Consider the following 15,403-nt stretch of genomic DNA (forward strand, 5'->3'; position numbering starts at 1 on the left):
TTGAAAATAGAAAAGTCATTCAGCTGATACCTCAAGGCTTTGAAAACTTTCTGGAAAACAACAATCTAATTTCTGGATTTAATGTTCCAAGCTATGCATTTTTGTCTGATAAAGGCTGACCTAGCTAGTCATGTATTACAAATGCCTGGAGTTGTTTGGATTGTATGGAACAACTTTAGTGCATATTTGCCAGAGCTTCAAGCAGATAGTTTGTTCAGCTACTCTGCCCACATCCATGTGAGGGGCTCTACACTCTTGTGAAATGTAGCAAACACTATTTCTATGTGCTGATCTTAATCAAGTGCTATTTCTATGTGCTGATCCTAGTATTAATCTATCCAAGAGCATGATTGAGTGAGGAGGCATATTTGCAATACATGGTACGCATTTGTTTTTCTCCTGGTTTTGTACCTGGAATTCTGAGCACCTGCTATTTCTAATTCCCACCTGTAAGTTGATTTTGCTGGGGGGTCTGTGTGGATTTCTGCCTGACCTGTTTAACTGAGTTTAATTTCTGTAATTGGAGAATGAGATCCATTCCTGTGTGACTGATGCAGCCAATCTTATCCCTGTAAAATAAGCCAGCAATATGTTGAAAGTAGTAGTTTGCAGATGCCACAGGCTGATACTACTTGTTGCCTATAACTGACAGATTGTGGAAACAAGTATTTGTGATTAATGGGCTGCAATTATACAGAAATACTAAAATGAAATGGGACTAAAAATACCCCATAATGATTTTTAAAAGGCCGTTCTGTTAATGAGGGGATTTGTCCATCTCTGCATCAAAAAGAAACGTGTTAGCTCTCTGAGCTTGCCCACCTGTTTCTAATGCAGAAATAGAAATAAAACCCAAGCGGAGACAGCTGCTCTGCTCAGACTGCAAATGTGCTGATAAGATCAACGAGTTGACAAGTGACACGGTAGATACTGCAAAGTGCACCAGCATTCCAGACAGCTAAACTTGGACTTCTGTATCATTTCAGGGCACTTATTATGTGGCTGTAACACTTGGAAAATTATATCTATCAAATCACCAATGCGCTTAGAATTTAATTTGCTCTATCATTTGCAATTGTCGTGCTACTTAGCTATGGGGGGGAAAAGAAAGTAATTTTCCTTGCCACTTGGCAATTCTTTTTGTAAGATTTTACTGTGTTTTTTTCCATTGAATTTGTTTAACAAACTCTTTTGAAAATATTTCTGTCTTAGCATGGGTGCTTTGTAATTATGAGATTAAATTGAAGATGTTGAAATTTTTTAAAAACAAAATGTGGGCAGAGGTGATGAATAAATGAAGAAATCAGAATGGGGTTGGAGGTATGTCTTGGCCCACAGATAAGGAAGGTTTTGTGGAAAACTTAGGGACTTTCTTTTTTTTTTTTTTTGTTTTATTTTTTAAGAAAACCAGAGAGACCTACTACAACATTCTCTTTTATTTTCTCATTCTTCCCTTATCACTTTCATATCATCTTTTGCTTTTTCCCCCAGCCTGAAAACATGACATGATAGTGATGGATAAAGAATACCATAGCACTCTGCAAATGTGTGTGCTTGATAATTTTGGGAAGGATAGGTGAGTTCCAGATTGAAAATGACAGCTGCTCTTGATATAGGACAAATAACATGACTGAGAGAGGGCTCTACTGATTATGTCTAAGTGCACAATTCAATTCATTTTCATAGCTAATGAAAAGAGGAGGAAGTGGTTTGAAGTAATGGATTATGTAGAAAATCACTTCTAGGGTCAATGTGGATGGCATAGAATTCTTTGAGTGGAGTTTGGGAAACAGCTGTTGAGCTTCCAGCTCTGACTTATTTGTATTTTATCCTTGGGCAACTTACTTGATTTTTCTGTAAATCCTTACCTTCATAACTTGGAACACACTTGAAACATGTAATCTTCAGTCTATGAAGTGCTTCAAGAGCAGATGAGTGAGATGGAATTTATTATCACTGGCATCTCTGACTTTGACAGGTCTCCCAGAGGATGTTTAGGTCCCATGGTGAGCACCTAACAGAAGGCTGTAACTAGTGATTGAAGTGGAGATGAAGAAAATAGAAAATGGATGGGAGGGCAGAAAGTCCTTAAATTCCTTGCTGATCAGGCTGTGCCTGCTGGAGATAAAAATGCAGAGAGGCTTTTATTGTAAAAATGAGGCTGTAGTGGATAATGCAGCAGAAACACTCTCTGGCTTAATTTTTTTACCTTTGTGCTTGCTGTTCTGGGGGTATTTCTGAAAAATTCCTGACAAAACCCCCATATTTAAGTTCTTCTTACCCCTGTAGCCATAAGCAAAAGGTGCAGCCAGGGCTGAGATCATTCCTTTCCTGTCCCGAGTAGCAGCAGACGGCGTAAGCTGCAACAAGATTAGTGTCTCTAGTGTCTTGTCTGCTTTGTCACTTCACAGTGCTGCAGGTCACCCTCACACAACCTGGGAATTGTCATTGTGTGGGGTAGGGAAGTGCATTTAGCAGAGCAGGCGTCGAGGGCCGTTTTTAAGCACAGTCCTGTAAATCCTGGCCTCTGGCAGCCCAAGCTGTTTAACTGTGTTTTATGAATCAGGTCATATCGTGTCTGCCACAGCTTCCAGATGCCAAGCTCCTTCTGTGACAGTTCTGTCAAGCGTTTTGAAAGGGCACAAAAACAACAGCTAGAGGGTCACCATGAGGCACAACTCAGCCCATGAGAATTGAGTTTCAAAAAGAGCTAGTGGCCAGAGGCTGAAAGAATAAGCAAGAGACAGATGAAGGGCTCTGGGTGTCCCCACTATCCCTATTCTGCCCATTTTTAGCCATTATTAACCATGAATGACCAAAAATGAGGGGCTTGTAGTCTCTGTGCCGGCAAAGGTCTCCAGCTATGGAGAATGTCTGTCAATAGACTTGAAATGGCACATCAGTGATGGCCTGCTCCTTCATTTTGTACCCTAGATCATACCCTTTAAATCAGAATGCTCCCAGGATCCCCCTCCTAGCTTTTCAAAAGTCTCTCCCACCAGCTGAGGCATCACTTACCATGCAGACACCATGACCTTGTTTGCCAGCCTATCAACCCGTAATGTGAAATTGGCCTCAGCCCTGAAAAAATTTCTGTTTGCACAAAGGGTAGTGCTCCCCGTGAGGCCATATAACCTGCCTTAAATGTAATTTAATAGGCAGAAATCAAATAAAATATATCAAATTAAAACATGCAGGTAATGCATGCAAACCCTAAAATGAATTTGGATTATAAGCAGGCAATGAGACTGAATGGTTGGTTTCTTCATCCATGAGGGAAGCACCCTCAGAGGAAAGAAATGATTTGGAGGGTTGATGGGAGTGTTGGGTGTCAGGTGAAAGTTATTTTTTGATGTAAGGCATTTTTCATTAGCTGCATATTCTTGCAGTTAGAAAACATCAGTTAGAAGTCACTTCATATTTTGAAAACAAGGTATTAACATAAGAAGCTTTGTTAGATACAGCAGGAAGATAAATCATCTTTGCAATGCTAGCCATTAGGCTGTCACAACCATGATTTACAGGGATTTTCTTCTATATAAATAAATGTTTCTTTTAAAAGCACTCAGAGTTTACAGAGCAGGAGACGAAAGAGGCAGCGAATGCTTTGGGATATAATGGTTTTCATAGGAGTGTTTCTTATGGCATGTTAAGAGAGGAGCTCCTGCAGTGGGTTGTACAGGCTGTATAGAGAAAATGAGCTACAGTGGAAGGATTCTGGGGCAGGGTCAGCTGAAAAAGTTCCAAGTTCTGCTGTGGAACTGTTGGGGTGACAGTACAGGAAGGCACTGAGATTGAGGAATCATCACAGTATCATGCTTTATGAAGTCAGTCTGTGTACTACACATCAGAAATTCAAACTGATTAGGAGCTATCAATTGTGCTGCTGTTAAATAATTTGTCTAAAAGAACCTTCTGGAGAATGCTTTATAAATAAATTTAATATCACTCAGGAAACTATGAAGAACTAAAAGCTCTCCTGTGTGAAAGCTCTCACTCTTGCAGTGATACATGGAGTGCTGAGGAAGGATGTCACATCTTCCTCTTTTGTTCCTTCTGGGGCTGCCAAGGCTGTTCTGCAGCCTGACTCCTTTATTCAGGAGAACCTTTTTCTGCACTTTGTAGCAACTTGTGGGGATAAAAAGAACATTTTTTCCTCACCCTAGCCTTCCTACCATCTTATTTCCTCGAACAGACAACTCTTCCTAACTTGACACTCTCCTCCCTGCAGTGATTGATGCAGGAACACATCATCCATTAGACATCATTTTGGCTGGCATCTGAAGGAAAGAACTTACTGACCTGAGACAGGGACTGCTCAGTGTGTCTTTCCACAGACTATTTGAAATTTCTGCATGTTATCTGCTTTACGCAGTGGCAAATTTTGTTCCACCTAGTTTTGTCAAGTAGTCTGGGACGTGCATTGTGCTATATCAGCCTGGTTCCTTCTTCATCTTTTGGATATCTCAGCAGTAGAACTGCTTGGAAAAAAATACAGTATGAACTTAGTTGGGAACTTCAGGGCTCATCTGTGCTATTTCTCTTGGAAAACTTATGTTCTGCTTATGACGCAGCGTGTCATGCAGTCTAGGAGATGAAATGTGCTGCTGCTTGTCGTGATACAAGGTCTTTGGGCCAGCATCACTTTTACTCTCTTGATCTGATTGAAAGACCTTTTATGTTGACCCTTCATTTGTGTTCTTTTGCTCAGATATTTGGGGAGTTCATCTGAGACCTTGCCACAAAGACAAGATTCGGTATTCAAAATTTGGAGAGTTTTACCTCATTGATCCCTTGTTTGTGGAAAGCAAGAATTTCCTTTGGGATCACCTCTGGACAGTGAAGTTCCAAGATTTAGGATAGACAGCAGTGGTGTAAAACTCAATTTAGTGAGGCCACAAATGAGGTCAACCTGTAGAAGGTCCTTTACTGTGAAGCAGTTGACATAGTGAAGTGTTAGAAGTTTTTTGTAGACTTTCTGTTTATTTCCTTTTTCCTCTGTGTTGTTTTTTGTTTGTTTGTTTGTTTTTTTTTGTTTGTTTGTTTTTTGTTTTTGTTTGGTTTGGTTTTTTTTGTTTTTTTTTTTTTTTTTTTTATATGCAAGAAAACACACAATTTAAAATTCCCATAGTTTGCTTACTCCAGGAGAAATACAGAATAATATTTTTAAGAAACATTCCCTGCTTGACTGATTCTGGAGGAATGAGTGATAAATATCAAATCAAGTGAAGACCAAAAATTTAATTTTTGCCATCAGAGGCAATCTGTGATGCTTTTTATCTTAACAAAAATTGGTATTTTATCCCTTTGACAATGAGAGGCTGTGATTGTAGTTTCTTTTAATATATTTTACTACTTTCAAGTCATTCCCTGAGGAGGACTTCAAGTCAGGGAGAGATGGATCTGTGCCACTTAAAAGCACAACATATATTTAAGAATAAACATTACTTTATGCTGTAGGTGGTAATAGGTGGGTTTTAAATATGTTCTGCATAAAGAGTAAGGAGCTTTTTTAAAATAAACTGTAGAGTTTGTCTTCTGTAGAGCAGAACAGCTTGAAGTACTACACAATTTAAACTTGTGTTAAACTGTTAAATTTGGCTGTTATTCCCAGAAGTGAAAGAAACACTGGAGGTGCTCCATTTCTCATGTCCATTTTAAGGCTCACAGGCTCATTGCAGGTTCTGGGTTCATCTCAGAGTGGACAAAATATTGAGATCTTCACCCAATTTTTTTACCATTCCTTTCATGCCTGGATTTCCCAGAAGGAGAATTTAGCAAAATTTGGGCTTCTTAGCTGGATCCACTGAAGTTAGTAAAGAAAACAAAACCCTATTGGGTTATTTCTGTCCCTAGCCACTGCAAGATTATTGTGTACAAAACAACTTCTTGTGCTCTGGGCAATGTGGTTTTAATGTTAACTTCCACCTCTCCGCAGGGGAGACTTTTTAGTGTAGCTCACTGATATTCAATCTAAATGTTCCTTTGTGGAGTTTCTTCCCATTAACCCCAGATTCACCCAGGTTTGGCTCTCTGAGCAATTCCTCTTGCACTGAGTCTGCTCTGGGAGCTGTGGCAGTGAAGGGCACGGGGTGTTGTGCTGGGGTAAAGGCTGTGTCCCCCACAGGCAGGAGGGATTGGGGCATTTCTCACTCTGTGAAAGCCATTTATTCCTGGAGTGTGTTCTGGGGGCGTCCCCTCTGCCAGCAGCTCCTGCTCCAGACTGTCCATCTGCTGCCCTTAAACTGCACAGAAGCTATTCGTGCCATTCACAGAGCAAGGGACATGGCCAGGGGGCAGCTCATGCCTCAGAGTTCACAGCTCAGTGATGCTCAGCCCTGTAGGTGCAAAGGCAGCTTGATCCCTTTAGGGATCAGATACTCAGAAGCCTCTCTGGCAGAAGATCTAACCAGAAAGTGCAGTTGTTGCTCTCACAGTGTTGAAATGTGCCTTGCACATGAGAAAGATGAGCTGTGAGTGAGCAGTGGGTATGTAGAATGAAATGTAAAGCAAGGGGTGAAAATATTGCTGGTTTGGAGCTGAAGCCTTATTAAAGTCCTGTCTGTCCTGTTTGGGCAAATTCTTTCTAAAGTATCATATGTCACCAAAATCCCATTAAACTGTCACATAAATTATCAGGGTTTCCTTTTTCCATCACTGTGGATTACCCAGGGAGATATTTTTATGACAATGGAAGCTTTTTCAGTCTGCTCCTCCTGCCTGATTTCATTTCAGATGAAATCCTTCTCTCGGAAAAGAGCCCATGGATTTTATAGTTCTATGGATCTCTGCCTGTGACAGCAGCTGTCCTTCAGGTCTCTGTGTACTCATCTCCTGCCTGCACCTTCTTTTAGGCATGGGACAGTTTAGAACAATGATCTGGTTCTTCTCTCAGTTCAACTTTTTTGTCTTTGTGCAAAAACCCCAGAAGGTGAAAGTCACATAAATGCCTAACTTGAAAATTACTGGTTTTTTACTACTTGCCAGGTCTCAGAAGCCTTGCATCTCTGCAAGACAGTCTACATTTCTCCCATGCTGACTGAAAACACATGGATTGATGGCCTGGCCATGGCAGTACAAAATACTTGAGTATCTGAAATTGCCTGCTGCCACAGAACAAATTAAAGCCATAATGTGTGTGTTATAGAAGCCAGGGATGATAGATCTTTGCCTGCCTTCTGACAGATAATCTTGAGCTCCCTACATCAGCTACCTAGATCATGTGTTGGATCTGATCTTAGTGGTTGCTGCTCACACCTTTCAAGAGGATATATAAGCAGAAGCTGAGAAATAATAATCCTAAGGGTGATAGAGAGGCTTTGGAAGATCATTCCTAATGAGAGAAATCCCAGAAATTATATTGCTCCACTTTTGAAGTGGCAAGACTGTCACTAAATGAGCAGGTAAGATAGAATTTCCCATAAATAATTCTGTTCTGTATGTCGGAAGAAGCCCTAATGATGTCAAAACATGATGATGAAACATTTCTGAAATATTTTATGAAATATTTCTGATTAGCCTCTAATTAGTGGCTAATGGTTAACATGGCTTAAAATGGCTGATATTAAGTAGCAAGCAGACACCTTGCATCAAAGAGAGCACAGGAGGTGGCAGAGCTGCCTTGTGGACTGGAATAGTAATTCCAGCAGCCCTCAGAACAGAGAGCTAGTTCCAGAGGATTAAGGGGAATCATGGACCAAGTTTTTAAAGGATCTATCATGACTTATGTGGCTATAGGCCTCTGCTGGCACTGATTTGGGTACTCTAGTGGAGATTCTTGACTCAGGACTTTATGAACAAGGAACCATCAGGAGGAAAGGCCAATGTTCAGGCACAGCAGTGAGGGCAGTCAGGACCCCGTGGGCTGGCTTAGCTGATAGCAACTTGTGTTTCTTTTTATGCAGCCTAGTCCCACTGGGCAGTGAGGACAGGTGATTGCAATCTCTTTACAGCAGCCTTTTGCAATTGAAAGGTTATTTCTCCTTCCTCTCTGGTCACCTTTTCTTTCTGTGTCTGAAACCCTTTTTTCTCCAATTTTTCAGCCTAAGACTTCTAAAACATTTTGTGATTTTCAATGGCCTCTTCAGTTTTCATCACCTGTGGTGGGGAGCAGTGGGCACAGCACTGCAGCTATTTGCTTTTGCTCACTGGGTTGAGCAGAGGGAAGTAACAGTGTTCCTTGCCTTGGCTGTGGCGTTGCCTGGTGTGAGTCTCAGGAGAGAGCGACTGCTTTACATCACTATCTCATCTGCTGTAATCCCCTAGTCCTTCTTAGCAGTACTTCTTCCTTGCCAGCTGTCCCCATCTTGTCCCCATGCCCTCGGAATGTGGCAGAGGGGAGCAGAGATGGATGGCAGCAGTGAGCACAGGGGCGGGAAGTGCACCCAGGCAGAGGAATTCCTCTGCTAGTGACAGCCCTGGGAGGAGATAAATGCAGGTAACTTGCTTGACAGCAGCTTTATAAGGTGCCTGGATGGTTTCAGTTCTGAAGTCTGATGATATTTGAGCAGCTCAGAGGGTGTGCAGAGTGGCACTGGATGTGCCAGTGAATGCTGAGTGGTTGTATCCAGGACTGGATGATGCAGTGGTTGGAAATTTCTGTTAGACTATTGCAGGTGCACACTGGGATGGGATGGGGATGTTAGTTATAATCTGGGGCAATTTGCAAAGGGTTTTATAGTAGGCTTTCCATAGGTGTAAGTCCTGAAAATAAGGTTCAGTTGTTCCCCAACCTTCCCCAAGAAGAATGCTTTGATTTGAACCAGAATAAGTTCATGTGGGTTTCCTTTGCCTTCAGTCATACTGAAGGTCCTGCTAAATAATGACAGATTTTCCTGCTGCTTTAAGAGCTTGGGATTTTGGAAACTTCCCCAAAGCAGGCTTGACAACTTGCTTACCAATTTCCTGGAGTTCAAACCCAGCATTACTGGGAGGTCAAGCAGAACTGAGGCTGAGCAGTCTGTACCCACATTCAGCTCCCTGATCATCTTTGATCCAGAGGTGAATGAATTCATAAAACATGTACACAAAAGGAGGTTGCCAAGCAACTTGGAGGCTGAAACTCTCCCATCAAGCTATGAAGGTAGAGAACAGGCAGCCAAGATGATTTGTAATGTTCACTTTGCCTTAGGTAACAGTAATAATACATATAATACAGAAATATTTAAAAAAGGAATAGCTCATTGATAATTCTGGAAAACAAGAGCTGACCCTGCTAGAATGTATTTTGCCTCTGTATTAACATGTGTCTGCTTTTGGAGCATCTAGCCAAAACCAGGCAGAGCAAGGAGACAGCAATCTGGGGTAGGGGAGATGGGCAGGGAAGAATTATTCTGTCTTAAGGCAACTTGAAAGTCTGACAACCAGTGGAAAAGTTTTAGGAGGGGAGAAAAGTATTGACACAGATTCTGCCTCAGATCTGGCTCGTTGTTTTCTGTGATCTTAGTATTTGATTTTTTTTACAGATATACTTCAACATATTAATTGTACATCACACCATATCCTCTCTGGTTTTTCAAAACTCTGCAGCCTTGGGCATGTCAGATGCATCCAGGACATGGTGCAGCTGTGACATACATTGAAGAGCTCTGTGATGGTCCTCCTGTTTACTTTATCACTTACTCACAGAATGACCTGTAGTGGGCACAGCTAATTAAGTTGGGAGGAAAAATTTTGCTTTCTCGGTTTTTCTCTACTCTATCCTGAGATAAACTTGGCCCTTTGATCTGTGTAATTCTTCTGGTAGTCACGCTGTACTTAGACATAAAGGAGAAAAAGAAGCCTGTGTCTTAATGTCCCTGGGCTTGTGCAAAGGAAAGAGAGGCATGCAGAGGCACAGCCAGAAAGTTTCAGCCCAGGACCCAGATCTAGACTGGATTTTTCACATGCTGTGTGCATAATTCCCTTTGACCCCTTAAGAAATCCTAGCCCTGTGTCGTTTCAACGTCCTACCCCTTTACAAATGGCATGGCTCAAACCTCAGCTTGAAATAATTTAGAACAGCATCTCAGGTCAGGGCATCTGGAACTGCTTTTCATTTCCTTTCTGTGCTCCCCTTGATGAGGGACACTGCTGTGTTAATGGGGTTTTGTTCTTTTCTTTCAGGCTTCTCATTCTCCAATTGATGTCACGATTAGTGACATCAAAGCCACCTCTTAGTGAACCTCGGTGATGACAGGACTAGAGGAGGACCCTTAGAGGCAGGAGATTAAGCAGCAAGTTAGCACAGACTGCAAGAACAAAGCTCTCATTTTCATGCATATATCCACAATCAAAAATGAGTGAAGAGAAGGAGAGATGGGAATTAGGTGATGCATTAGTAAAATTATCATTCAAAGGTTCTTTGCTTGAAGTCTTGCAAGAGGAATCAGTGGTTCTTTAATCTCCCACCCAGGGTATTGTTGATGCCATGTTATATCCTGGGCATGTCGAAATGTAACACAGTGTAAGGAGACATGATTTGTTGGATAAGGCTTTATGTAGCATGAAAAGGCTTCTCTACTTTCTCTTTTTATTATTTACATTCCCAGAGAAGATTATGTGCAGTGTGGGCTTTGCAGAGATAAATGGCTAACCTGAGCTTTCTGGCAGCCTCCTCAGAACTTGGAAAGGAGCTCCCTAAGTGTTAAGTCCCTGAGGGTTCTGGGGACATAAGCTTAGTTCTGGTCCTGGGGGAGGAATGAGACAACCATGAGGTTGTGAGTCCTTAACAGAGGATCAGGACATGGGAAATTGTACCACGGGGCTCTGAAAGAGCAGAGAGAGAAGGGCAGTAGGGCACCAGTATAAACCAGTAAGGTGTACTGGGTAGTACTGAGCTGGTCTGGTCAGGACTGCAGTTATGGGGGTGCTAGAAGTCAGGAATGAAGGGAAGGAGCTGAACTGAGATCTCAGCTGGTGCTGCCAGCTGAGTTTGCTGCATGCCTGGCCAGTGCTCTGTCTGGCCTTTTCATGAGCTCTGTTAATAGCAGTTAGCACAATAATTCCAAAGTAACTGGATATGCTGTAAAACATAGGTTTGGGCCACTCCTGCTGTTTTCCAGGTGTTCCAAGAGTAGCAAGTTTTATGGCCATGTCATCAGCTCTTTGCTCTATTTGCTGCATCATTAGTTTTCAGGCTGGGAGCACTCTGGGGGAGCAGCATTTGAATGTGGGATTTGGCTGTGATGGCTCCTGTGAAGGGAGCAGACAGTTAACAAGGTCTGTGGTTTCCTTGCTTGTACAAACCTTCCTTATGACTCTCCTGTGGGTGGGATGTCAGAGCTGTGGATGTGCTTGGCAGGAGGAGATCTTTCAAAGGAAACTTTCACCAGAATAGAGAGATTTCCTTGGCTGGACCTGCAGGCAATGGGGCCCTCCTGTTGTCACCTACAGGAGAACAGTGTCTCTGTTCTTTCCCTGCCCTCATGCTTCCTGGGTTTAAGATCTGGAGACTCCAGGAGCTTTTCCAAACACTGAGTCTAAGTAAGACAAGCTTGACTTTGATGAGCCTTGAGAGAAACAGCAGAATTCAGGTCTCTGCCAGCCCCGTGCTATTGCAATTAGTAGAATTATGGCAAATTGTCCTGGGTTTCTGACATGAAAAAGCTGTTGCTTAGAGGTGAGTTTTTTTTTGTTTTGGTTTTTTTTTTTTCTTATTTTGACTGAGGAATGAACCTCTCAATTGAGATGTTGAGCTCTGTACCAATATCCAGAAGAGGTAAGAGTTGTTAAAGCTGTATTCATCAATTGCAAAAGAGAGCACATTTTATTTTGCTCTGTGCTATTTACAGCTGCTGTCCATTAGAAGTCCTCAGGAGCCTCATTCCCAGCTATAACTGCACAGCCCCATAAGTTTAGCTCAGCAATGAGCCTGAAAAACAGCATTAAATCATGGTGATGGGACAAAGGAGAAAATGTTTGGAAATGGCAAAATGCAGCTGATGTCTTTGTGAAATCTGGTTTTTGTTTGTTGCTATTATAAGGCATTACTAAGGTAGATGGTAATGCACAATTAGCTGGAGAAGAATAGAACTAGTGTACTCTAATTCTGGGAGAAAAAATCAGAAAGGCATAGTTCTGCAGGAGCTAAAGGAGCCTTTTGCTTTCCATAAGTGCCTAAGGCACTTATGAGCACACACTGATGAAAATGCACCAACCCTCCAGTATGGTGAGGTGTAAGAATGGTAAAAGCCTAATATGTGGCTGTGGAGAAACAGAGTCCCAGTTGCTTTAGTGGACCAGAGCATGATTGCTCAGTATGAGCTCTTTGAGCTGGGAGTGCAGTTCTAGTGCCCACCAACTGCTTAAGAGGGAAGTGTGGATGTGGGATTATTCCCAAATCTGAGTGTGTCCCTGTGTGATGTAACTAAATTATGCTGTGAAGTACATACTGAGCAGAACTGTGCAGAATACACGGTTAAGGAAAAAAAAAAATGAATGCTTATTTCTTGTTTGAACGTGAAATGAGAAATTTCACCTGTATTCCCAACTCCACAGCCTTTTCTTGGTCAGACAAACAGCTGAACAGCTCTTTATTACCATGTGTATTTTTGGGGATGGTGTTCTACCTCCCTGTTTTACCATGATTAATTAATGATTTGTAAAGCATTTGGAAACTGAAGGATGGCTTTGGGAGCTAAGGACAAAGGCGTGTAAGGTGCTAATTCAGCATTTGTTTACCGGGGCACTCAGCTGATGCCTTTGGTTTTCATTCTGTCCTGTTGCCTCTCCCAGTGCTATCATCTGGAGCTCTTCAGACCACGAAGGGAGCAGAGCCTGAGCTCTGTTGCCTGATTGAGTGGGACAAATCTGCCCTGGCATGGCTGTGATGCCCTGACAGATAAAGCTTTCACTGAAGTGAATCTGTCAGGTTGACTTGTGGTAGTGAATGATCACAAAAGGATCATTTTAAGACAGATAATTGCTTTCTCCTTTCCTTTTATTTTCTGTGCCTGGCAGGTGTCTCCTTCTGCCTTCTCCTGTTGCCTTGGCCCATCCCTGAAGTGCGCTCAGCACAGATGGGATCTTCAAAGAATCTGCTGTCAAACTTGGTCTCTTCTAAGCATATGCATGCTGAGAGTTTTTGGAGGCTTGTAGCCAGACCAAATGTGTTTAGTGGCTTTTTCACAGGAACAGCAAATAACATATCTGATAACAAGGAAACTTTTGCTGTTAAGTTGCAAGTCTGTTTTGAAATAGGTTCAGTAGAGATTATCAATGAACCGTTTCGTAAAAATTCAATTTACTCTTTTTTCTTTTTTAAAGCGACCTCCCAAATCCCCTCCCCTACTTCAAATTGTCACAGCTTATGTTTCCCATGCATGAAAAGTAGTACTAGAAACAGATGAACTCTTCTAGTTGTAACTTCTGAAAATTAGTCTTTTTCGTCTGAGTGAGCATCTATATTATATAAAACTGAAAAAGTCTTTCCACCAAAAGCAACAGCTTGCCTTAGCTATGTGTATTGTTATTTCTACCTTTTGTTGTGTTGTTATGAAATAATGGTTAGGTTTGAGTACTCAACCTCTGCAGCTCTGGTGAACATATTAGTGCATTTTCTTTAATTGTATTGGTTTAGTTCAATTAATTATTATTTTGACCCTACAACACAAATTATTTCCAGAGATCAGGCAGCTTTCATGTCCTTGGAGCCCCTTATGGGTGGGCAAATTGGCTTAGATATTTAGAAAGTTCTGAATTGTTAATGGTGAAATACTGAAAGTGAAGCAGGACCTTAGAAAACTAAATAATTTCTTGCTGCCTTTTAAACCTTAATGAAATTTGATGGGATCAAATTTTCAATTATTGGTAGAAAGTATGGTAAAGCTATTTGGAGAGGCCACAACCTGCACCTGCAGAATGCTCTCTAATGGTAAATGTAAATACTTGTAAGTTATCACAGAATAAACAGAGAGATCAGGATGAAATGGGCTGGTTCTGAGGACCAAATCTATGATCAATTTATAAATAGCACCTTGAGAAAATATCTGGAATGTATAGGGGTGTATTTTCCTTAGAAAACAAGGGGTTTTTAGATAACAATTTGGATTGTAAAATTCACTTGCAAAGATCTTATTCAAGGAAAAGTCCTGTTTATTTTGGGGATGTTTCTGCTTTGTTTTGCAGGCAGCCGTCCCTACGTGTTTCTCACAGCCCGTGTTCACCCTGGTGAGAGCAACTCCAGCTGGGTGATGAAGGGGACCCTGGAGTTCCTGGTGAGCACTGATCCCATTGCTGAGCTCCTGAGGAAATGTTTCATCTTCAAGATTGTGCCCATGCTTAATCCTGATGGAGTCATCCATGGCAAGTGAGTTGTGACCTGTGCTTTTTCTGGAGTCTGTCTGTGCACCCAGAAGGTCTCCTCTTCAATGTTTGTACTGGGAGAATTGCCTTTGCCCCGTGTTTTATTCATCCTGCTATCAGTCCTGTGTGGAAAACACAAATCTGAGACAGGGCCTGGTGTGCTCTCCTGTATTTGTCCAGTGGATGTGTTTCTGTAGTGTCTGTGGTCAGATCTCTCAATTCCCTGGAAGGAGTGTTAGTGGTTCTGGAGAAACAGGATCTTTACTGACAAGTGGAGGTTTTTTCATTCTGCTAAAGCAGCAGGGCAGAATACAGCTGCAAAGCAGATATGCTTGGGAAAAACTGGCTGTAATTAATGCTTCGTATAACCTGGTAGGGGGAGGATGAATAAGGATTTCTTAAATTTTCACAGAAATATTTCTGTATAGTGAACCTTCCTCCACCTTCTTTTCAATCTTCCTTCCCACATGTTTCCTAAGAGATGCTGAATCTGATCTTGGAAAATATTGATTTCCTTTTTGCATTCTTTACCTTATACCCTCCCCATCCACCCACACTAACTCTCCTCTCCCTGTGCATGACTGGAAAAGGTACAACTCAACTCTGCTCCTAATACGTTGAGCTGAAATAAATACTGTTGTGTGAAACCTTGAAGAGGGCACTAAGCTAAGGTAGGCTTGCACTTTGCTGGAAAACAAATCTCCTCCTCTCTGCAGACAGTGGAATTTGTTCACTTTGGGTGTTCGTGGAGTGGCAGTGAGTTAATAACTGTTGCTCAATGCAAGGGCAGGACATCATGATCACATCCCACCAGTGGCTGCTGCCTTGACCTGGTGATGGGCTCTTGCAGGGTTTGCAACTACTGTGTCCCTTGGCTTTTTGCAGAGGAGCAATTTCTTCCCTTTTGTCACTTGATTCTTCTGTTCAGTTGAATCAAGGAGGCTTTTCATTGAAAAGAACTTGATGAATTTTATAAATTAATGAACCAATGGGTGGAGATGGGAGCTGGTGAGTCTTTTTTAGATGAAGGAAATTTATTGGAAGCCACATGATTTCTTCAAAGCTGTGGGGTAACCATAGTAGCAGCTAGGTAGAGGAAATCCTGATTTTTCTTTTGGAA

At 41.8% G+C, this 15,403-nt stretch overlaps 1 protein-coding gene across 1 annotated transcript in view; it reads left to right on the forward strand.

Moving 5' to 3' along the window:
* Positions 1-15,403, forward strand: part of AGBL1 (AGBL carboxypeptidase 1) — a 69,200-nt gene that overhangs the window by 34,122 nt on the left and 19,675 nt on the right. Inside the window, exon 12 of the mRNA XM_066328066.1 lies at positions 14,107-14,287. Within this exon, the coding sequence (XP_066184163.1) occupies positions 14,107-14,287 (181 nt within the window). The remainder of the gene's footprint in view (positions 1-14,106; positions 14,288-15,403) is intronic.

Source organism: Sylvia atricapilla, chromosome 13 (genome assembly GCF_009819655.1).
Source record: "Sylvia atricapilla isolate bSylAtr1 chromosome 13, bSylAtr1.pri, whole genome shotgun sequence".
In the NCBI taxonomy this organism is placed as follows: domain Eukaryota; kingdom Metazoa; phylum Chordata; class Aves; order Passeriformes; family Sylviidae; genus Sylvia; species Sylvia atricapilla.